Raw genomic sequence first — 23,284 nt, 5'->3', positions numbered from 1 at the left:
CGGGTGTTTAGCCGCTCGACAATCCATCCTCGTAGAAACGATAGCAGGGGTATGTTTCAATATTGCGCAGACAATGGTAGCACGTTGGATAGGAATGATTATAATCCTGCAGGTACCCATGAACCATGCGTTTAGCTGCGCATACGATGATGCCAGCAGAGAGGACGAATCGTTGCGTGGAGTGTTGTAGGTAGAATGAATATGCAGCCTGTGGGCCGTGGTGCCCGCAAGTGGTTCAGGCACATTGAGCCAAAGAACATAGCGCGTTGCTTCTCTGCAAGCAGTATTTTCGAGTGCGGCCAAAGCCTGAAGCCAGGAACGGAGACAAACCGTTTCCAGCAGCCAGAAGGGTAGAGTAGGGTAGGGGTTAATGATTCATGCCTGGTGGTGTGGCCGGCAAAGGCCTAAAAGGAAGGGGAACTTCGATGTTGCCGCTCTCTGTCCAGGCGGTTTTTATCGGTCAGCCTATTTAGCGCGGTCAGGTGGCCCCGGCAGTAAACCCCCCTATGTCTCGTTCTGGCGCGCATACTGCCCTCAACTCCAGATCGCCCTGTTGAAAGAGGGTTATTTCGGTGCAGGCAAAACAACAGAAGAGTCATGGTACATGCGATCTCGTAGCACTCACGGTTTGGACTACTATCAATCTTCTTTCCGTCGCACTATATTAACCCCATTCGCTTTGTTCCTAGAGCGCCATTTTGCCTTCTAGCTCACCTTTCAATCGCCGCCTCTGCCCTTGCTCATAAAGGCCCCACGAACCATGCCCTTCCGCCATGGAGGCGCTGGTTTATGAAGACTCACCATTAGCTGACTACCTGGAGGGTATGTCCTTGAGTATTTTATCCTGCCATGGATTTGCCGCACGCTGCTGACTCGGGGACTCTTACAGGCGAGGGAGTAGCACAGCAAGACTGGGCACCTCAACATGAAGAGCACCACCCAACTCAAACGCCTCTAGATTCGTTGACAGCGAATTTCGCTCCTCGAGGGCCCCCTACATTTCAAGACCGAATACGAAATAAACTGCCTGCACCGTTACAATTGAAACCCATGGGCCAGCAAGAAACTCTAGCCAAGATCCATAATGCCTGCAAAGTACGGGGGAAACAATGCCGCGCACGCATCCTCTGGGGGACTACGTCTTGCTGACTTTTCTCTTTTTTAAACGCATCAGGCAGCGATTAGCACGAAAATAGGGAAGAGCGAGAACGAGCGGTTTCTTGAACAGTTTGGATACACGATTGTTGCCTCCCAGCTCCTCAACGAGCAAAGCGCACCGTCGTACAGCACCGTGTCGGGATTACTATCGAATACAACTCATAATGCTGATCTGCCAGGCACACGAGCAGCAAGTTTTGGTTTAAGAGGGGCTATATTCACAGCCGGGGCATCGTTTTCCGTGGTTTGGATACTCCACTGGGCTAGATCTCGCCAGGGCTCCGGTTGGGATTTCCGGCGGGTCTGTATCCTTATCATTCTTCTTCTGGCAGTCGCGACAGCATTCTACGCTTTCGCTAAGCGTCAGTGGTTGAAATACCTTCGTCGCCAGGCCGTGGATGTTGCATCTGTTCTCGTCACCAACGCACAGTCTTTTGATTCTGCGGCATCGGCTTCGGTTGTCTTGATACAGGAGGTGGAACTGGTCTCCAGAGGATATAGAATGTTCGTTATTAAATATCCAAATATACTTCCTAACGAACCGAATTTACCCTAACAATTCACACAGAAGCACCCCTATGCCTCCAATAACCCGGTTGGAAGAGCAAACACAAACACGACGCTGTTTGAGACTCCGGCGCATTCTTTCAGAGTGCCTTTCGGAGATGCTAGAGAAATATTTGGATGCAAAACGACATCTACGATCACTTACAGATACTGCTAATTTAGAAAAATATTACGACATATATGATTTCTCGCCAGAGGAACTTGAGGAACCCAAGTCTCTGTCAACTGACAGTCCATTGGAAGACAAGACCTCATTACGATCTCTTAGACACTTGTTTTCGAGAGCTTACGCCGCTAGAAAAGGCACATTATGCTGCTTGCTAGCGCTACCGGCGGAGGGCGGGGAAGCCGATATTGCATATTGGAGTACTGCTATTGAGGAGATGCAACGCCTCGCTGTTACAAATGGAGCTTGCGTACAAAGACTGGCAGCAATACTCAACGAGCAAGACTGTAAGTGCGACTGGCTTGATGTACTAAGCGGGATACACGTACTAAATTGGCCTAGACAATATAATACCACCCTCCCCCCAATCCAAGCTTACCCCAAATAAAGACCGTCATCGTGCGCAACTTAGGCGACTCAATTCTCTGTCCCAAGGCATCCGTGGGATACATGCCAAAATGCAACTTATTCGCGAGGAATCTGATGCCAGCCTTGAGCGAGCAACGGATGATGTAGATTTTGGTACAACACTGGCAACTCTCTACCAATCTATCGGGACGGATTTAAGGGGATTATTACAAGAGTGGGAAGCTGGAAGATCTTCCTTATTAGCCACTATGGAAAATCCCGATCGTCTCTCGCGGCCCACAAGTCTACTACGGACGCCAGCATCTCCAACGTTTAGCCTAGGTGGCGTGACTGCAGTTGAAGGGGGCCCTGCGGAGGCTCTTCGAGCATTGAATGGCGAGGACCAGCACCTCGCAAGCCCAGATAACAACATGGATGACGATGAAGTTTTTGAAGCAATTGCCCTGCCCCGGAAACGTAGCTCCATGACAAGAGATGAAAGAATAGCCCGAATGAAAGAAGAGCGGGTTAGACAAGCCGTGGCACGAGAGAAATCGGACGCAAATACACACATGTTGAGAGAGCTAGAAACAGTTATTAGACTACGTCCGCGCGGGAAAACAGGGCCACGGATTACCAGCATCTGAATGATGTAATAGGTTTTTCCTCCTTCCTATCTTCCTTTCTTCCTGCCCTTCTTCTACTTCTTTTTTTATTTTATTCTATTTTTATTTTTATTTTTATTTTTTTATTTTACTAAGTTTAAAGATGAGCCTGGACTGCCCATCTGTACACTACCGTTATTATGAGCATTCCGATCATATTTTCTTCCATCTGTGGGGAGATATTTGGAACTATCTGGTTGTTTCCACCAGTCCCAGCCACGTGTTTGATACCCTATATTCAGCGGTGACCGGAGTCATGCGATGACATTGAATTTTGATTTGGGTTCTCGCTATCTACGTTATCATTTATTCGGCATATCTTGAACGGAGTTTCTTCCTATATGGTTCTTTTTCTGTTATTGTTCCCAAGCCAGCGCTTGAAATTTGGTCGACTCGAATGATTTCTAGATAATGTATTTTCCCCCAATTTATTTTTGAATTTTGTACCTATAGATATTTTTGTTAAGATACTACTTATATTCGATATCCAAAGGGATTGACCCCAGCATCATAATGCCTTTCGCAGATTCTGCGCGTGCATCTAGGTACCTTTCTTTATAATAGGGATGAAGGATGCATGCAAAGGCTGGGTCTAAAATGTAACTGCGCTAACGCGAAACCGGCAAAATTACGTGATGCCCGCATCCACGCGATTTCGTGTCTGCACGCGACGGCGCTTCACCACTTCACAAACTTCAATCCTCAACTCAAGACACTTTCCCATCCCCCGACAAACTGCTTGACACTCACTACATCCAATTCGGACACATTTATACCAGTGTAAGTCTTCTCATATGCTTAACATTGACTGCCATTTCAGTGCTGACAATTTTAATATCTTATCAGAATTTACTACGTCCTCAATTACTACCCCGCCAGACGCTTTCACCATCACCTCCGTTTTCTTTTTCTATTTGATCTCCTAGACCTCAATTGACAAGAGTGCGTAATCTAATTCTAATAGCTACTAAATCTGGCCTGGGATTGATAATGACGTGAAACAGTGTTGGAAGCACGGCTAGAACAAGCCAGTTTGTTGAAGAAGGTAGGCAGGCAGGCACCCACCACAACACGCTACTCCTATCCACCCACCGATCTCACAATACGACCAAACGCAATATAAAAACTGACAACTTCTTTTACAAAATCACAACAGGTTGTTGATGCCATCAAAGACCTAGTGCAGGACTGCAACTTCGACTGCAATGACTCAGGAATCGCCCTCCAAGCCATGGATAACTCCCACGTGGCACTGGTCTCTATGATGCTGAAAGCAGAAGGCTTTTCCCCCTACCGCTGCGACCGCAACGTCGCGCTGGGAATTAACCTGGTCTCTCTCACAAAGGTTCTGCGAGCTGCACAAAACGAAGACATTTTGACGTTAAAGGCAGAGGATTCCCCAGACGTCATTAACCTCGTCTTTGAGAGCGCGCAGACGGACCGGCTGAGCGAGTATGATATCAAGCTTATGGATATTGACCAGGAGCACCTGGCGATTCCGGACACAGAGTATGCGGCTACAGTTGACATGCCGTCGACGGAGTTCAGGAGGATTTGTACGGATTTGGGAAACTTGTCGGAGTCTGGTATGTTAACTGATATTTTCGGCCCTTTAAAAGTGAAAATAGATCTGCTCAACCCGGCATAATCGACATCCCTATCTGTATTTTGCTTTTTGGTTTTAAATGGAAGAAATATCCGACCTAACAACACCGGAACAGTAATGATCGAAGCCAACAAGGATGGTGTTAAATTCTCCTGCCAAGGCGAGATTGGCAACGGCGCCATCACCCTCCGCCAACACACCAACGTCGATAATCCAGACCAGAACGTTTCCATCGCCCTCTCAGAGCCCGTCTCCCTCACCTTCTCCCTTAAATATCTTATGCACTTCTGCAAGGCTACAGGCCTGTCGACGTCCGTTCGTCTGTGTCTCTCACAGGAAGTGCCGCTCCTAGTCGAGTACGGATTGGGCAGTGGCCATCTGAGATTCTTCCTTGCGCCAAAGGTATGTCGTATATACGTTACATTTTGCTCCTGGAAAGCAATGTTATTGCTTTTATGGAATTATTTTTGTCCCCTCTCAAACTTCTGAGACCTGTTCTAATATATTTTGCACTGCAGATCGGAGACGAAGAGTGAAGTGGAAAAAGAGAGAAATAGGGAAAAACAAAACAGAAGGTACAAAAGATTTTCCAAACCTTCTCAACAATGAAGCATGTTCTTCCCCCTGATGCGCCCCTTCCCCACCATGCCGATTGTAGTCGGTCAACCATGAATCCCTCCACAAGGTGTTTTCTATATCACGTCTTTCTTTCTCTTCTTTCATCGTTTCAATGGAAATAGGGAAACGATATAATTGAAGAATCATTTTACGAGTTTTAAAATAAACACGATTTAATGATATACCTAACCAACTCAACTTCCATTCCACGGTACTCCTTCAGTTTTCTTTCTAGTTTATTTATAGCATGGGATCGTCCCATCAGGTATATTAGCACGTTCAAAGATTCTTGTTCGTTGCGGTCAAAGGATTTGAGGTAATGTACATGTACATTCAACGCCTATGACTTTTTTGTTTTCTAAGGTAAGATTCCACAAAGTATGCAAATCAGTACCGTTGGACTACACGGTGATACAATCCAGCGGTGTAGTATCTGAGACAATTAGCCCTGCATGCGCATGTTCGTTCATCTCCCCTCGAGATAAGAAGTAAGACAAAATAAAATAAAACCACCACAATTAGGAGTTAAATATCATCATTTCATTCGTTCACAGTAACTCCGGTTCTGGATTGGAAAGCACTAGTAGTTCCTGTAGACAGTCCACCACACCCCCGCGATTTTACAACACCAAAAACGACAACAACGCAGACGACAAGCCCGACTCCGCCTCCAAATCCAACCCAACCTCCCTTCTCGCCCACACAATCGTCTCGCCAACCCCGTAAAGCCGCACAAATGGCGACGTGACCAACACTTCAGATATCTCGTCTACAATCTCCTACCCAATATTCCCAACCCGCCACAGAACATTGCTTCTAGCAGACAGGTGAATTAGCACAGCCCAGAAAATCATGATGAACAGCGCCAGGGGCTCGCGCTCCTGAAATGCCGCAGTCAGCTCCCGGCCCCCGACGGCGAGGATTGTGAAGAACAGAGCCTTGAACGGCGTATTAGTTAGAGGCGTCGTTGCAATCTCTGCTAGCTGAAGAGACTGGCGACTTTTTTTGAAATAAGCCTGACCATCTTGGTGCTGAGTCAAAGAACCAAAGATCGCATTATTCACGGATGAAACGGACCATGATGGGAGTATTAAGAACGCATTTGATAAATTTGGATAGTAGGATACACCAGGGCTAAGATAGGTAATATTTGCCACGGAGAGAACTTGAATTAAATCAGATATTTACATACGGTGACAAGGGTTCCCCAGTGATTCCCACTCGCCCAGCCAGGTAAGGTAGCCAACGGCAGCAATCCATACATCATTTCCCAAGATCGAATGTAGCCATCTCCAAGAAGAGAGCAAAGAGGAACGAAGGGGACAAAAGAAGAAGCACTTCTGCCGTGGTATGTTTCGCATACCCGTCTAGGCTGTACCAAGAACTGCCCCCAACCCTCGCCAATAAGAACGTGAGAAAGAGGGCGAGGTGGCGTCCGGGGGGAAATCTTTTTGTCCGTTCGTTTCTTATAAGGAACCTCCAACACAACAAATGACATTATTAGCAGTATCCCTTCAAAGACAAAAATAAAATAAAACCACACTAAACCCTAACCCGGATGGTTTTTCACAGATCTTCGCGGGAATGGTCAAATATGTGATAAAAGAAGAAGAAAAACAACAACAACAACGAACCTTAAAAGAAAAAAGGATTGAAGCGTTGTCCCCACCAGAGTAATCGGAATCGAATTCATACCAGTCTCGATCCCATTCTAAAAATAAGAAAAAGATGAGAACCCAGTACGCTGCGTATTGCACTAAAGTGTCATACAACCCCCCTCCCTCAACCACTTAACCACCCACAGGGGAGGAAAAGCGGAGAGAGAAGGGAGGATGTACACACAATCTTCGCAACGGCTCTCCCATGGAGGGGGGGGAGGGAAGCTGGGGTTTCCCACGACCCTGGAACCCTGATCCCCTCCGAAGTTTCTGATGCCTGATTGCAGACGTGTGATAATTCTTCACGCCAGGCCCTCGCGGGCAGTACCGGCCCAACCCTCTTTTGCTGAGAGTTGAGCGGGTTGTGTGTTTGAAGATTACTCCGAATTTCTCATTTGCATGTGTGATTTTTTCTGATTGAGGATTGAGTTCAAATCAGAGACAGATAGCTAAGCTCTCTTCTTCCCTCTGAAGAGGGTGAGGAAAGAGATAGATCTGACGTGTGTAGCAAAGAAACGCAGCTTTGGTGAGGACGACGCTTGAAAGAGAAAAAAGAAGAAGAAGGAAGAGAAACAAACTTGATGCTTGGAGTAAAGTGCGGCTCTGACTGTGCGGGACAACGCTAGGATGGATACGGTTAGTGCCCTCGATCTTGCTACTATTTATTACTGTAAGGGAGCTTTCACGGTGACAAGCTCCTTACAGTAAACAATTACTTTTACGAGACGGATCAACTAACAATAATTACGAAGCTCTCGAAGTATTAGCGAAAACGGTTTATTAGCAAATATTTTACCCAAGCTAAATACTACATGTTGACTTTTATTAACGTTCAAACATTTTTAACACCAAGCTGGAGATGGGAAGGAAACGATATCTCGATAGATGCTCTCAGAGTATAATAAAAAAGAAAATACCAACTGCCGCTCTTCTATTCCCAAGAAACCAGATTGAACGAGGCTTTGAAAACACAGCTGACATGATCCGAATCCCCGTGGCAATCTAACATGTATTATTAGTTCATGGGGACTGATCATGATCTCGAAATCCCATTCACTTTCAACACTATAGACTTTTTTTTGCCTTTATTGTTGCTGCTTCCACTTTTTCACTTTCTCTACCTCTTCGCTTCCAAATGTTTTGCGCCCAGTTTTGCGTTTCCAATATCACGACCAGGTTTGATGGAATCAGCACTCCAACGGTAGGGGATGGGAAATGACTCTTCTACGCGCAGTTGCGTGCAGATGGACTCAGCCGTGTCTGGTATGTATGGAGCGATAATGGAGGCGAGATGCATTTTGCGTGCTCGTTTTCATGCAATTTGCCATCGAGCTTGTTCGCCTGGAGGAATAAATTGTGCTTTGGGTATGTGATGAGCAGAAAACGCTGGCCAGGCCGGCGCGCAGATTGGACAACATCGAGTTCCTCGACGGACTGTGTGAGGAGATTGCTGATTTCTTCCTTCCTACGCCGAACGAGGGTTCATGGTATTTCGTCCAGTCGGGCACTATACTCTGATAAACGAGTCCCAGGAGAATTCGATGTCTCCAGTCTCTGGTCGACGGGACAGCAGATAATAACGCCAGACATCTGAAGGAACCCCCATCTGTTGATCAGGATTTCCAAAAACGCTAATACCGCGAGACTCAGAGACCCTTCCAGCGTCGTAGGTGAGATAATCCGTTGGCGAATGATGATGAACTTGTGCTCACTGGTCTTAGTACCGTCTGGGAAGCGGGGAAGATGATAGAATGAAAAACAACATTGTCCTTTTCAATGAACTGATAGAGCTGGACACCATCATGACTCTGCCGCCATGTTTCTACCACTGATGAGTATACCTGGCATGCAGGCATCAAGCCGCGAATATATGACCTCTCTCCTCGTAGCCTGGGAGCGGGACCTCCAACGTCCGTTCCCCATTTCGTTCAACCACGCCAACGTGATGCGGCTTGGCCAAACACCGTTTGAAGAAGCGTTTTCTGAAAGAAAACCTCAAGTTTCAGCGGTTGCAGTTTGTTTGTCTAATTCCAAGAAAACATGCTTTGACGGAGCCATCGATTTTTTGCTCACAGGATTATTTCAGTTTGAAGGGGTTCTGGTTCTAGAAGCTGGCCCGCACACTTGTCACATTTGATCGCCTCGAGATCAATATAGCTTATAACTGCAAATCGGACATTGGCCTTCAACGGAGCGAGCTGCATTGAATGTCTGTGTGCTGGTGCTGTTGGCGTATACTACTCAATCCTCTGGTATTATCCAGCTGGATGTGGCACGTTATTCACAGACGGAAGAACGGCCATGGTATCTGTTTGAGGAACATTCCGCACGTTAACTATCGGCGTGCCCTGTCGAGAAAGTAGTTAACTGATTATAGTTATTCAAAAGTACTATTTACCTAAATAACAGCCGTTTTTGGTGCCAAGGTGGTGTGGTGGGTGCGGAGAATAAAGCATGGTCATGATCATCATGATAACAGGGTAATTTTCTAATTTTTGATCCATACGGAGTACGCATGGCAAATATGTATCTCAGAGAGCGGGGTGCATGGGGGTCACACCTTGGAATCATACTGGCTTTGTTATCTAGTTACAGGGTCGGTGCGGTGGGCCTTTTGAGAACAAGCAAGCCCTTCTTCTCTATTTCATGAAAAATGGCCTTTTTGGCATAAAATTGATCAAGTTGATTAAATTCATTAAATATTTATGTTATGAAATAGTCATAGCTTATTAGTTTATTATTTTGTATCTACGTAGTTACAGAGTAACTACGTACAGAGCAGAGTACAGGAGTAGTAGTTTAGCTAGCAAGGTTCTCTAATAATAGACATGTGACTGCCATGGTCAGTACCTAGGCACCTAGGCAATAACTATTAACACTCTCTCTTACTTATATACAGTGTTCGCAAACTGATATTAACTACTTATTAATTTACTAGCTGTTAATTCTTTCAAAAACATAATAATAATAGATTACAGAATTCGGACTCTAGTTTTCTTATTATTAAAAATAGATATCTGTAAAATAACTGATGTCGTGGTATCACTGCAATGTTGTTATAAACTCTCTCTACTAAATATAACTTTATCACTTGAGTGGGAGAATTCCCAGAGAAGTTTTATTAATTTAACTTTAATTGGCTGATTTATCATTCTAGAAATCAAGTGATTTATTTCTAATATATCTGAGTACTTGAAATATATATATATATATCAATCTTTATATGAATCATCTTATCCTCTTGTAGCAAGTAGCTGAATCAAGCTTCATCTGAATAGCTAGCTCTCTTATAACCAACCTCAATTTACTGACTCTACACCGGTCTTACCACCCCGGTCTTACCACCCCAGCGCCGCGACATTGCAATTGATTCTGATTCAGCTGAATTGATTCTACTCCGTACAGCGTATACACACACTGTCGGTTGGACATTGCGAGCTGAAAAAGGACCATGTGGTTGAGTTGATAGTTAGTTAGCTGAGCTGAGTCTCAGTTGGATGTGCTTATTTCTGTAGTTGTAACTAACGCAGTATTATTTATGGATCTACGCCGCAGTTAGGTTAGTAGTTAGTTAGTTATAGCAGTTAAGCAGTTCAGTTCAATAATGCCTAGCCTGCTGCGCCAGCCTGCGCCAGCCTCAGATACGATAACTACCTAATAAGCCTAATAAGCCTAATAAGCCTAATAAGCCCTTGTCTTGTCATGTTCTCCATCTCCAATCCTCCAGGGCGGAGTCTGCGCTTGTTTTATTTTATTTTATTTTATTTTTATTTTATTTTTGGTTTTATTTTTCTTCTTCACTATTATTATTATTATTGGGTTATCTGCTAACTTACCTGTTATAACGACCCTCTCTCTGTCCAACCCTCTCTCCCGTTCTCTTGGTTACAGCATATCCTCCCCTCTCGCTGGCCTTGACAACTCCTAGACACCGCGTTTCAGACTTTGCTCTGGCAGTCTGGGCATTCCATCTGTCGTTCCCCTTTGCTGGGCTCCATCACAACCATCACAACCATCACAAACCCCCCTCGTTGACTTGACACTCTAGCCTGTGTCTGGGTGTGTTTGGCATTTGTGTCTCCTCTCTCCTCTCTCTTTTCTCCTCCCTCTCCTCCCTCCTCCCTTAGCCCTTCTCTCCCCCTCCCTCTTTATCTTTTCCCTTTCCAGCTCATTCGCCCATTCTTCTGCTGCTCGTTGTTGTGGTTGTTGCTGGATAGGCCAAGGTGGTGGGCACGCATGAAGGGGTCTTCATCTGTCCTTAGCTAGCCATTGGACCGTCTTGAATCTCTCAAATTCATATCATAACTATTAGTCCCTTTTCCGATCAACATCTCAGTCCTACTATTGCCGCAATTCCACCGGTTCTCTGCGCGTCTGTCCGGCTGCGGATAAGGGCCCCCCATCGTCAGCCAATCCCCAATTCCTCAACATCACCACCACCACCACCACCAATTTCGAATACACTCGTTAACCACCCGACTCCCCGACTCCCCGACTCCCCAATTCATCCATTGTCTTTCTGTTAAGAGGCGTCGAGCTCCGTGCGGGAGCGAACCGCCAAAATTCCCTCCAATCCGTCGCGCGCCTCTTTCCTTGGGGGACGGGCCTTCGACTCGTCGGCTCGCCATTCAACAACCGGCTTCCGTGCCAGAGAAGGTTATATCAATTTCACCGAACCAGAGCCAAAGATGTATCGCCCAACCTCGCTCTGGACGTGGTCGTTCGTCATTGTTGCTTGCGTGCAGGCTGCTATCATTCTGGGTTTTGAGTCGTAAGTTACTTTCCTGTATATACCTTGGGTTTTTATTTACTAATCTTGGAAAACGTTATAGATATGTTTTTGCTCGCTTCCAGTCCCAACTCAGAGGCAATTGGAGCACCACAGCTACTTCCAGAACGATCCCGACTTTCTTAACCCTCTACATCTTCGGTTTTGTATACGAGCTAGTTTTGACGTACGATGCGCTTCGAATGAAAAACACCATCCAAGTCATTGGACTATGTATTTGCAACGTTGGCTTGCTTATATACGGCGCTGTGCAAACGGACCAGATCCGAGAGGCTATCTTTGAGCTGAATGCCGGCCAAAACATTGACAGGGAAATCTGGTCCGACTTAAAGCCGTTCCTTGTTGCCATTCCTGTCATCATTGGTGTTGGGTCTTTGTGCATGAGTTTCATTGCCTGGAAACTATACGATGAATTTGCCTGGACCATTTATAAACATATCAGCGCTGATTTGCGAATGAAGCGTCGATATCTAACATACCAGGTAAGACTTGCTATTTTGCATGTCCCATTATCCTATTTCCTTCAACCTGGCATTTGGCTAAATTGCTAATCTATCGCAATATATAGATCTATATCGCCCTTTTGAAATTCGACTTTTTCTTCTTCCTCGGCTTTACCGTCCAGTTCATCGTCATCGTCACCGACAAGAAAGCAACCGAGTATATCCTCACTATCATAGCCATCCCCGTCACCATCCTCATCCTCCTAGGCGCTGCCTGGTCCACCCGTCGGGAAAACACATGGGGAATGATCATCACCATTGTAAGCTCCCACCCAAACTGCCTACCCCACCTAAACCATTTAACATACCAACCCCTACTCCCCCTATCCGCACGTCAATCATCAATCAATCAACTAATCATGAATCTTTCTCTCTTCCAGCTCCTCTACCACGGCGGCCTAGCCTATTTCCTCTTCAAGCTCGTGCGCATGTACACCCCGCCGCGCATGGACGCCTACAAGGCCGCTCGCACCTCCCTCACCTTCTTCACTGTCATCACCATCGTGCTGATCATCATGACCATCGTCAACGCGTGTATCTGCACGCGCAACTTTAACAAGGGCTTGAAACCGCACTTGTCGACCCGGAGGGTCATTAGTGATGATGAGAAGCCGAATACAACGGAGTTGTCGTCGAATCTGCATGCGGGCGGACCGCTGCCGACGAGGATGACGATTGATTAAGCTAGACGCTGGGGGTGCTGGACTTTTTTGCTTAGTTTTCTAACGCTTTACTGTTTTTTTCGGCCTTTTGTTTCCTTGGTTCCCTTTTTGTCATGTGTGTGCCTGTTTAAGTTTTTTTTCTTCTATGTAAACAGGCGTTTTTTTCGGTTTCTTTTGCTCATTTCCCTTCCACTTTTTACTCCCATCTTATTGATATTTTCGTTTTTCGTTCTCTCTATATCTACTGAATTGGTTGACTGGTTGATTGGTTGGTTGATTAATTGATTGGATTGGATTGGATTGGATTGGATTGGAGCGGGTGAGCAGAGCGAGGCGAGTTGTTGAGTATTTTGAAAACCCCTTCCTTACAATCATCTACGAACAAGACGAAATCATAACAGCAAAACAGCAAAATATTATACCCCCCCCCTCCCCCCGCCCCCTTTGTATCCACCAACATTTATTTATCTATAATAATGCCCCTCAAGCAAGCACCCATTTTTGCTCATGTCTCTCTCCCCCCCGTTTGATTTGTTGCAGCAGATACCCGAAGCGAGACAAAAGTGAATTTGGTTCGAATCTAGCTTAGCCACCTACCTACAGTACCTTGGTATGGTGGATTCCTCTCAGAGGGTGGATCGTTATGTGTATAAATATTTTGGTTCCGTGTTATCTTTTTTTTTTTTTTTTTTTTTTTTTTTTTTTTTTTTTTTTTTTTTTTTTTCTTCTTACTTTTGTCATGGGAATGCTCTTTGTCCTTATTTCCTACCCTTTGTGCTGGATGTATACGGAGTACACACCGCATCATCTGCATGGATACCTAGGTACCTAATAGCTACGTTGTCTATTTGCCCTAGTGGAGATACAATAAAGGGAGCTTGGGCTTGCAAGCGACTGGCTGACTTTATCGCGTTTGTGTAGATGTTGATAGACAGCATGATAAAAGATAAGTATTATTAATATTCATAAAAAAGAAAAGAAAAAAAAATGCTGAGACCATATTCAATCTGACACCTGACACTCAACTATACTCCCCTAATCATTTGATAGAGTAGCAACATGTGGAAATAAAGAAAAGAAAGAAAAAAGAAAAAGAAAACATGACTGCCCTCCCTTACCCGCTTTCAACAACAGAAAGCAAACAAATAATGAACGCTATTCGACCAGTTTACCTACCATCAAAGTCAAAAATCATCAATCGTCGTAAAAAAAAAATAATAATAAAAATCAAGAAAACAAGTGATATCCATCGCCGCAACATGCGATTCTCCCCCTCTCCCCCCCGCTCCCTCCATTTTCCAACCAACAGACGAAATATACCCCCCCATCTCCCATCACATAGTTAGCCGATCATCCAAACTACGTCTCTACCCCCTCCTCTCCAAAACAACCTCAAAAGGCGGCGGGCTCGCCGTGAAATAATCCCTCCAGCCCGGTTTCTGCTCATCGAAGAACGAGAGTGGCGATGACTTTGCAGCATTAGCCGTGTGCAAGCGTACTGTGAACTTGCGAAAGATCAGCGCGGTCACGAAGCGTAGTTCCATGAGCGCAATGGCCTTGCCGGCGCAGGAGTTGGCGCCTATGAGGAAGGGGTTGAAGGCTTCTTTGTGTTTTATTAGGTTTGGTGTCGAGGACCAGCGCTCGGGGATGAAGGTGGTTGGTTGATCGAAGTTGCGCGGGTCTGGGGTGTGAGTGAGTGAGTGTGTGTGTGTGTGTGTGTGTGTGCGTGAGAGTACGTGTGTGGCAAAATGGTGGTGGGGGTTGTTTAAAAGGGTGTGTGGGGGAGAGTCAAGTAACTTACCACGATGCAAGGTATAAGTAGGCGTAGACACGAGCGTGTTGCCGGGAATCCATCTGCCAGCAATCCGTGCACCCTCCGGCGGCGTCATGCGTTGCATCCCCCCCGGAGTCCCTGGATATAAACGCAGGGTTTCAAGAATGACCCCTTCGAGCATCGGGGCGTTATTGGGAACAGACAGCTTTTGATACGAGATGTCGGCAATGCCTGTGAGGAGCGTGTCGAGCTCTTGCTGCAGGAGGGTTTGCTTATCTGGGTGCGTGGCGAGGATGTAGATGAGGGAGGTGAGAGTTGCAGCGACTGTGTCGCTGCCTGCGGTGATGGCTAGTTCAGAGTCGCAGGCGAGGTCGCCGGGGACGGAGAATTCGGAGAAAACTAATGGGGCGGAAGCGGCGGGCGAGGCTGGGCCGTCTTCGAGGAGATAGGAGAAGAGATCTTTGCAGGTTGTTCCTAGCTGGATATTTCGTGACGATGACGCAGTACGTTAGGTGGAACGATATTATTAAAAGACGGACAGAGCGGGTAGGGGAGGCGCTTAATAAGACCATTACCTTCATTCTTTCCGCAATCTTGCGCGCATGGTTTTTTGTCCGTGCTTCCCATAACCTGCGCAATCCAGGGAGATTTTGCACAAGATTGAATGTCCACGGGGCACAGATAAGCGTTCCCAATGCCGGCTTTGACGTCAGGAAATCTTCAAGGATTTCTGCCGCCTTCCCATCTTTTACCATGTTGAATGGTTTACTAAACGCAACATCGCCGATGACGTCGAAGCCGAAATAGTTCATCCACGGGCCGATATGGATAGGCTTGCCTCCCTTTGATTTCGCGCTCAGTTGGCTTATGAGATCTGCGCAGTGGCCGAGTATTTTAGGCTCGTATGTGGTCAGGGCTGGAGGTGTGATGTTAATTCATTTTGAGCTATAAATAAGTAGCTGTTGTTCGAATTGAATATAAGGGTTGATGATCGTTGGCTAACCTTTTATACCAAGTCCGCGATCCCAGATTCTCCGCCTTCTGGAATGGGCGCCCTTGTCACGGAGCATCTGGAGAGATCTGAATGGGTAAGTGATGTCGTAGAATGGGCCTTTGACACAGGTAGTCCCTGGTCCATGAATATCGCGAACAGCATCTACATGGTTGATTGAGATTTCTCGGGGCCCTGGCGTGATACGTAGTTAGAAATACAACAATTTGACTTCATAAACTACCGAGTAGAGAGCCAGATCAAGAAAAAAAAGAAAAAAAAAGGAAAAAAGGAAAAAAGAAAAGAAATCAAATTTAAACGTACGAATGCGAACAAAATCTCCATACGTCTCGTGAAGTTGTTGTACCTTTACGGGAAACTTGAATTCTCCCACAGAGGCCTTGATTGACCCGAAAGAGGATAATTTCCAAGCCACCGGACCTGGGAACTGGGTGAGACGATGGAGCCAGCCGCGGTAGAGACCGATGCTCCCGAAAAGCCCAGTCATATAACTTATCCAGAATGTGGACACCAGCAACAATGTGCTAAGCATGGAGAGCTCCATCAGTATGAAGACCACTACTGGGCTCAGTACACTCATAGCAAACGCGTAGAACAACACCAAAGTGGGAGCATATCGGTCCCATTCGCCATGCTTAAAGAGTAGAAGGTGGGAGAGGATCCCCAGTGCGATGCCTGCGGTGCAAGCGAGTTGCAACATTGTGCCCAATTCGTTTCCTTCTTCTCAGCGTGTCTCCTTGTTGATGAAAGTGGGAGACAGACAATGCACACTCAGAACAACAAGTCTCTTCCCAGCAGAAGAGAAAATAAGATAGTTGTTTCCAGATCGGCAGCTAGCTGGAAAGATAATACACGAGATTATATAAATAATAGTAAACTAGTCAATTGCAGGTGAAATTAATCAGCCCCATAGGGCCGACATATTGGAAGTTGCACGAAAGCGCAACTTCATGAACTTATACCGAGCAGGCCTAGATATGCCGTGCAAGGTGACGCCGGTCCATTTGTCGACAATCAAGGGGACCGAAGCTGACGGAGATACTCTGAGATGTGTGCAACATTGGGGCCGTGATTGGGTTGTTTCCATCCCCACCCCGCAGCGTCCACAATCACCGCCCCCGTCCCAGACGGGAATTGGATATTCCGCAGCGTCCACAATCACCGCCCCCGTCCCAGACGGGAATTGGATATTTGATGCGCGTGGTTGCTCTCTCTTCTCACCGCTGGGGGACTAGGCCAGGATTAAGGACTGGACCATGCTTGACCATGCCCCAGATATGAGTTACTTAGTTCTCACCAAGTGTCCGAGCTGCTGCAGGCCAAATCCTGCCGCACAACACAACCTTTGATAGGACTGGGTGATCCGTTCATGCTATCCATACATTTTCTCTGTGTGTCGAATATGTGACAGAGGTGTCCATGACGGACTGTCGAAAATTCCAAGGGGAGCGAGCGAGCCCTAGGTTTCCTTCCACAAAACAAGTCAGGCTCGTCTTGAGTCCAAAAGTCTCAGGGGCGTACAGGGCTTACAGGTAGTTAAGGTTGAGCATGGTGTCCCAATGTACTGTACGTACATACGACATAATAAAGTTCTGTCCTCCACAAAAACTAGTTGTTGCAGCCGGTGCAGCATGGAAGAAGAACTGTGAGTGAGTGTTATTTAGTAAATAACTGAGCCCTAGTTGGTATTAACAAGTTGGATGATTTGTAAGCTATTTATTTACCGCTCGCCTCAACCTGCAAGCTGCAAGCTCAACACCAAGTTTTGTACCCAGATCATAAGCACAAAGCAACTATCTGACCCCCTCCAGCTAATAATATCTCATTGATTGTATTGTATGTATATATGTATACAGTGTAAATAAAGGCAAGGCTGCTGATTAGGGAAAGAACAAAAGCAAATTCTATTTATGAATAGATCTAGTCTTTCTTCTCTATATTAATACATTGGATGTTAGTCCATAGTTATTTTCACATCAACCCCTACCCAATTACTTGTTAGAAGTGGCCAAAAGTGTTACTGGGCCAATTCTGAGAGCAAGATGCTGACCTTCCATTCCTCTGGCAAGATGCAATGCTGTCTATCGGCGTTAAAGTCGTTCAGCAAAGCTGTTGATGATAGCCGTGAATAGCCAACTTATCATTGCTTTGGAAGACTAAGCATTTCGGATCCCATATTCGCAACCTCAACGGCTGCCACTGGGCAATCCCTACTGGACATATGCGCGTTGTCAGGTCAGCTTTGCATCAAGACCTGCTCCGTGTAGTAGGAACGAAATGTAAGGCAATCTCCACGCCCTTGCTGATGCCAAAATTCTCCTCCCCCTCCTCTTCAAACGATCAGCGCTGATTTTGGCTCCGAGACCACTTTCAAATAGGCTAAGGAAAGCCGGAGGAATGGAGAGGAACATACCTGTGAATTTTAACAGCTTCTGATTAATGAGACTCTCTTAAGTGATGATATCTTGAAATGATTTGAGACTCAGATGTGACTCACAAATATTTTAGTTCTTATTCATTCTCATAGTTTCATGCTGTCTGAATTTATTTACAGCAGCTCTTCTGTGGGAAACAAAATCTGATATCTCTGTCATAGATGACATCAGATGACAGATGACATTTGTGTTTTCTTGCTTTTATCATGCTGTGAGGATTGTGATAATAGCATACTCAAAGATATGAGTAGTAGCAAAAGCTTATCTCTGGATAATCTTTGTTGAAGGTCATGACTGTAAAATAACATTAGTTTCAATATTTCTATTATCTCCTGTATTCCTGCATTCAGATAGATTCCTGCGATGTTTGTTTGTGCAATATATGCAGGATAGTTTGGTGAGGGTCTGGTAAGTTTAATCAGTAAATAAATCTAAATACCGGTACGGAGTTATTGGAAGCATATTTGCCCTAGTGTGGATTATATTACGCCAAGAGTGACAATACAGACACAGACTCCATGATTTCATCGTCGTGGCCTCTTCAGGAACAGCGCAACCTCAACTTTCACCTCGCTGTCCTCGCTCCCCCTTGCTCGTACCTCCAACAACGTCCACCCCGTCCACAAGCCAACTCCTCTCCTATCTATTTCCTTTCTTTTTTGTCGACCTGAGTCATACTTCCTCGTAACTTATTCAACTGGTTCTGTTATTAAGGGCCCCCCCCAACAACACAATGGTAAGTTGGCTACATCTCCGCATTCTTGGACCTCAACCGCTTCCTCTCGAAACACCCAAGCCAGCTTCTCATTTCTCTAGAAGCTAGAATGGATTTTGAAACGAGAAGAAAACCCTATTGCTAACCCATATATCCCGAAAATGTAGGCCTCAGGATCCGGTCCGGACTCAGGAGCTGAAGGAGCTAAGGCGTCAACTGGCGTCGCCTCTGGCATCGCGGGCTCGTCTCTCAACCGCCCCTCGTCGCCTACACCCCCCGGCGGACCACGCACGGCTATGCGCCGTCGCGCTGCTGCAGATCACAAGGAATCTATCCGGAATGCGCGTCCAGCGTCCACACGCTCCGCTGGTGCGGGCGGCTCTTCGGGTACCATGCTGAAGCTCTATACAGATGAGAGCCCTGGCTTCAAGGTTGATCCCGTCGTGGTGTTGGTGTTGAGTTTGGGCTTCATTTTCTCTGTTGTTGGATTGCATGGTATGTTGTTTTCTCTAGGCTCTCGCCCGGAGTGCATGTTTGAACTGGTTTGGTAGCTTCCTATTCTTCGTCGTCGAAGTGGGAATTTTGTGATCTTGCTGGATCCCAACATGTACTTTTGGAGCTGGGGGATGGCAGTGTTTCTTGCCTGTTGCCTTTTTCACTGACATGGGTTTCCACAGTCATTGCCAAAATCACACGGAAATTCTCTTCATAAACGTTTATTTAGTCTGCTTCGTTCGATACCCTATATCCTCGACAAACGCTATCCTTTTAAGTTCGCGAACAAGAACATAATCCAATAGCCTGTACGATATGACCGTTGGCGGAGTCGGGCGAAAATATCTCGCTTGGGATTTCTATGGGTTGCTTGCAAGTTCATTGCATTTTGAACGGGCCGACTTTGTCCTCCTACACTATTTCCTTGGCTTTTGACTTGACTTCATACACGCTCCAAATACTCGCTCTATACCTAATTCTCCTCGTATACATACCACTGATGCCTATGTCACAATGTGCGAAAGAGGGAACCGTGAACGTTTCCAACGTTTGCTCCGCGTGCACTTTTGACGCCTGGTTTGGCATGCCCCCATCCTCATCCGTCTCTTTTCTTCTACCACCTAAATCTCACTCTACATACCTCGACCGACCGTCACCCTCCTGTCTGCAGTACAGAGGGCAGACTATACGCGCACACTCACTCCCACCCGCTCCACACGCAAGACCAATATTTCCTTTTCAAGTTTGCAAAATCTGTATTGTCTTTTTCTTCTGTTTCTTACCATTCATGTCGTAAATAATATATTCTTGATATTTTTTGCCCGTTCTGTTCGCTTTTCCGGCCCATTGTAAACCTTCTACTTCTCTTTCACTCGAATTCACGACTGGTTTCTTATTTACGCGGGTCTTTTGTAATGGAAAGCTTGCGCTATGTAGATGAGAATGTATACATAGAATGGCGTAACTACTGCTTATTTATTCGATTGATTCCTGTTCCCCGTTGATAATATTGAGCTATATTCCCGGTGCGTGTCTTGCTGCAGTTGGCCACAGTAGTAGAATGAGATGTATTGACTACAGCTCTGCCTGGTGGGAGCGGGCAACTGAGAAAAAAATGAATTGGCAATGGTTTTACATACTAAATAAAACGTTCAAATGGTATATTAGCATGTCAACTTCAGCTTTGGAGAAATCGGCGGTTTAATCAATTACAATCGGCGAAAATCTAAATATAGATGTTTGATGGTTTCGAGTTAGCCTCGCGGGTTTAGGGGTGCTTGCTGCCTACTCTGTTCCTCCAAACTATATAAGGACGCCAACACCGCTCAGAAACCCTTCTTTAATTCTTTTACCTTCATTATATGAATATATATATAGTCATTAAACCGCTTGGCAAATGTATCATACATATAGCACAAGTAACTGTCTATCACTACTTGCCAGTTACTTAAATCATCTTGGACCTCCCTACTCCGATAGTTGCACTACTCTCTCTACTCGTGTATAGAACAGCATATTATACTGTGTATTCCCTCCGTTAAAATGACGGCTGACACTGCCCATACTGTTGAAGTTTCCCTGGTGGATACTCCCACAACGTCAGTTACCTTGGGTCCTGAGAGAGCTACAATTGTCCGTGAAATCTTGGGTATTCCCATTAAGGTACGAATATATGCTCTGTCCGATTTAAAAACGTATTATTCAAGTACGATATTAATGACTAATTTATTTCGTTTTCTCTTCTATTTTCTTTGTAGCCGGGCCCCAATGAAATTATCATCTATGGGGTAGACCCTCAAGTTGACCCTGACTCGATTCGTGTGTCTGGCCAGGGGCCAGGCACCATCACCGACATACAGACTGCCACGGTGACCCAAAGGAATCATTTCGAGGAACTGTTTCCTGGATGCGAAGTCGAGTCTGAGGACAATGATATTGACGATGAGGACCCGGATGACGATTTCGGGGTTGATAGATCTGAACTGTCAAATGCAGAGAGGGAGCTGAAGGTTTGGGACTCCGATCTTGCTGCAGCGGAGAGAGAACGGCAAACAGCTGAGAAGTCGCTCGCGGTCCTAGATGGCTATGGCAAAACTATCAAGGCAGGGGATGTGCCTGCCGCGAAATTAGAAGAGTACCTCCACACTTACCAGCGCCAGGTGTCGACATTGGGGGATGTGATGTACAATTGCGACAACAAAGTAGCCGAAATTTTTGAGAAAAGAGAGAAAGTGTCCAGCAAAGTGAATAAACTCGCAGCGGCTTTCAAACGTGCTCGAGACGCAGCAGCAAAGCCCGAGCGCGAAAACAGGAAGAGGAAACTGCATGATCACAATATCGTGGTTGCAGAGAAGCGTAGACGCCGAGACGATCATTTGAAATTTTACCCGCAGCAGGTGCGCGTGGTTACATTGTTTCTGGACGGCTTTTCCAACCTCACTCCAAGCTCCAGCCGTCAGAACTCCACCATTACGTCTACTGACGCACTTGAGAGGATCGGGAAAATAGACCTTTCTCTGACCTATGTGACAAAGAAGGCCGCATGGCTTCCCTGTTACGAGTTCAATCTGACGACGTTGACATCGAGTGGGAAAGGGGTGTATCTGGCGGAATATCATAATTCGAGCTCTGAGGTTTGGCGTGATGCAAAACTCACGTTGTCCACGTCGGAAACTTGCTTCGGTGGACTTGGGGAGAAGCTTCCGTTGCTCAAGGCGTGGCATTTAAATTTACTCAAGGAGGAATCTGAGGAATCAAGCAGCCTTGATAGCTGGAGCAAGGGATTGGAGAATCCTGCCGAAATCAGTACCAGAGTGGCTCTGGAGCATGCTGCATTTCTTAAGAAAAATACCAATACCTCATTGACAATATCATCAAACCTTTTGATGCATAAAATGTCAAACCAACTGGAGCATCACCGACAGGCGCGACAACAGGCGTTGCAACAGCAGCGACAGCATCAACGCCAAATACAGATGCAACGCCTGCAACAACAGCAACAGCAGCAGCAGCAAGAGCAACTGACCAATATAGCCGTATCGCAGAGGATCCTTCCGCCTCGTCCCACTTCCGTTACCGCGCCTGTATCCCCTCCACCGGTACCTGCTCCTGCTATGTCGGGAAGCACTCAAGGTGGGCAGGCCACCGAAGAAGATAATATCACCATCGATGGCGATTCTATAGATCCTGCAACCATCCTCTCTGATTCGTCGAATGCACTCACCTTCCAGGAATATTCCCAGCATGGCTACGGCTTGACAACCAGTTACGACAAACCGGGACGACGGACCCTCCGCCCCTCACCCCTAAAACACCGTCACGTAATCGCCGAGCTTGATTTCCCTAAAGTGGAATATTCCCACGTAATAATCCCCAAGCTCCGCCCCGCTGCATTTCTCCGCGCCAAGGTCTTCAATACATCATCATTGGCGCTTCTCCGGGGACAGGTTGGCGTCACCCTTGATGGCACGTTTATGGGGACGGTAGTTCTTGCCGGCGGCCGCCCAAACACTACCCTTAGCCTTAGCCTTGGCGTCGATCCAGGGATTCAGGTCTCCTATGACAAACCTAGCGTGAGGCGTGTTTCCGGGGGATTTTTTGCGGGGAGCTTAGAGACCGCAATATTCACACGTTCATGCCGGATAACCAATACCAAGTCGACCGCGGTTTCATTAGTTTTGCTCGATCAGGTACCCGTCAGTAAAAATGGGAGTCTGCAAGTTAATGTTTTAGAACCCAAGGGTTTGGATAAAGAAGGCGACTCTGCCACTGTGGCTCTCGATAGCAGTGCCGTTAAGGAGCGTTGGGGCTCTGGGCGGGTGTCAAGGTTGAAAGCGGGGGAAATTATGTGGCAGCTTGAGGTTAAAAAGGGAATGGAGCTTAAGTACCATTGATTCGGGTCATTTTCCTCTGCCCTCTTATACTCCCTCTCTTTATATCCCAACATCCATGTCCGTGAGAAGGGGAACAATACTAGTTCTTGCATTGAACCACGCTTAATAGATGTAGTTTCTGTAGTAGCCAATATCGGCATGAGCCCTAATATGAGTTTTTGAAGTCAACTCCACTGATTAAATTGATCAAGGCATCCAAGTGACCCGATAAGATGGCTGA

The 23,284-nt window shown here is 46.2% G+C and overlaps 8 protein-coding genes across 10 annotated transcripts; 4 read left to right on the top strand and 4 right to left on the bottom strand.

Moving 5' to 3' along the window:
- Positions 1 to 773: 773 nt before the first annotated feature.
- On the top strand, positions 774 to 5,046 carry BDCG_16357 (proliferating cell nuclear antigen; the record flags this gene model as incomplete). Its single annotated transcript, XM_045425603.1, has 11 exons — positions 774 to 822; positions 890 to 1,095; positions 1,175 to 1,662; positions 1,727 to 2,178; positions 2,234 to 2,845; positions 3,617 to 3,684; positions 3,751 to 3,760; positions 3,909 to 3,949; positions 4,061 to 4,490; positions 4,626 to 4,912; positions 5,029 to 5,046. 11 exons carry the CDS (start codon positions 774 to 776, stop codon positions 5,044 to 5,046), a joined length of 2,661 nt encoding a protein of 886 aa, XP_045279585.1.
- A 270-nt stretch (positions 5,047 to 5,316) lies between these two features.
- BDCG_01432 (uncharacterized protein) lies at positions 5,317 to 7,392 on the bottom strand. The gene has a single exon (XM_045416937.1). It carries the CDS (start codon positions 6,624 to 6,626, stop codon positions 6,300 to 6,302), a length of 327 nt encoding a protein of 108 aa, XP_045273890.1. The 5' UTR covers positions 6,627 to 7,392; the 3' UTR covers positions 5,317 to 6,299.
- A 493-nt stretch (positions 7,393 to 7,885) lies between these two features.
- On the bottom strand, positions 7,886 to 8,236 carry BDCG_16356 (uncharacterized protein). The gene has a single exon (XM_045425602.1). The coding sequence runs from the start codon at positions 8,081 to 8,083 to the stop codon at positions 7,904 to 7,906; it is 180 nt and encodes a 59-aa protein (XP_045279584.1). The 5' UTR covers positions 8,084 to 8,236; the 3' UTR covers positions 7,886 to 7,903.
- Positions 8,237 to 8,268: 32 nt separating this feature from the next.
- On the bottom strand, positions 8,269 to 8,990 carry BDCG_16355 (uncharacterized protein; the record flags this gene model as incomplete). The annotated part of the gene is made up of 3 exons (XM_045425601.1): positions 8,269 to 8,513; positions 8,662 to 8,768; positions 8,860 to 8,990. 3 exons carry the CDS (start codon positions 8,988 to 8,990, stop codon positions 8,269 to 8,271), a joined length of 483 nt encoding a protein of 160 aa, XP_045279583.1.
- A 1,537-nt stretch (positions 8,991 to 10,527) lies between these two features.
- On the top strand, positions 10,528 to 13,412 carry BDCG_01430 (uncharacterized protein). Its single transcript, XM_045416936.1, has 4 exons — positions 10,528 to 11,557; positions 11,619 to 12,057; positions 12,144 to 12,338; positions 12,459 to 13,412. Exons 1-4 carry the CDS (start codon positions 11,475 to 11,477, stop codon positions 12,759 to 12,761), a joined length of 1,020 nt encoding a protein of 339 aa, XP_045273889.1. The 5' UTR covers positions 10,528 to 11,474; the 3' UTR covers positions 12,762 to 13,412.
- Positions 13,413 to 13,681: 269 nt separating this feature from the next.
- Positions 13,682 to 18,322, bottom strand: BDCG_01429 (high nitrogen upregulated cytochrome P450 monooxygenase 1). 3 transcript variants are annotated; one of them, XM_045416935.1, is made up of 7 exons: positions 18,024 to 18,304; positions 17,048 to 17,939; positions 15,830 to 16,994; positions 15,518 to 15,700; positions 15,090 to 15,430; positions 14,542 to 14,992; positions 13,682 to 14,421 (listed from the first exon to the last, which is right to left on the bottom strand). In XM_045416935.1, exons 3-7 carry the CDS (start codon positions 16,224 to 16,226, stop codon positions 14,108 to 14,110), a joined length of 1,686 nt encoding a protein of 561 aa, XP_045273888.1. In that variant the 5' UTR covers positions 16,227 to 16,994; positions 17,048 to 17,939; positions 18,024 to 18,304; the 3' UTR covers positions 13,682 to 14,107. The 3 variants fall into 3 exon arrangements, with proteins under 3 accessions (XP_045273888.1, XP_045279581.1, XP_045279582.1); XM_045416933.1 differs by having other exon boundaries at positions 13,682 to 14,992; positions 17,057 to 17,955; positions 18,024 to 18,322; XM_045416934.1 differs by having other exon boundaries at positions 13,682 to 14,992; positions 17,057 to 17,939.
- Positions 18,323 to 18,694: 372 nt separating this feature from the next.
- Positions 18,695 to 19,388, top strand: BDCG_01428 (protein transporter SEC61 subunit beta; the record flags this gene model as incomplete). Its single annotated transcript, XM_045416932.1, has 3 exons — positions 18,695 to 18,697; positions 18,844 to 19,171; positions 19,354 to 19,388. The coding sequence occupies 3 exons, from the start codon at positions 18,695 to 18,697 to the stop codon at positions 19,386 to 19,388; spliced, it is 366 nt and encodes a 121-aa protein (XP_045273887.1).
- A 1,239-nt stretch (positions 19,389 to 20,627) lies between these two features.
- BDCG_01427 (uncharacterized protein) lies at positions 20,628 to 23,064 on the top strand (the record flags this gene model as incomplete). Its single annotated transcript, XM_045416931.1, has 2 exons — positions 20,628 to 20,833; positions 20,929 to 23,064. The coding sequence occupies exons 1-2, from the start codon at positions 20,714 to 20,716 to the stop codon at positions 23,062 to 23,064; spliced, it is 2,256 nt and encodes a 751-aa protein (XP_045273886.1). The 5' UTR covers positions 20,628 to 20,713.
- Between the last annotated feature and the right edge of the window lie 220 nt (positions 23,065 to 23,284).

The sequence above is a fragment of the Blastomyces dermatitidis genome (genome assembly GCF_000003525.1).
Source record: "Blastomyces dermatitidis ER-3 genomic scaffold supercont1.2, whole genome shotgun sequence".
Classification (NCBI taxonomy): Eukaryota; Fungi; Ascomycota; class Eurotiomycetes; order Onygenales; family Ajellomycetaceae; genus Blastomyces; species Blastomyces dermatitidis.
The sequence above is the reverse complement of the archived record's forward strand: the minus strand, read 5'-3'. Positions and strand labels throughout refer to the sequence as shown.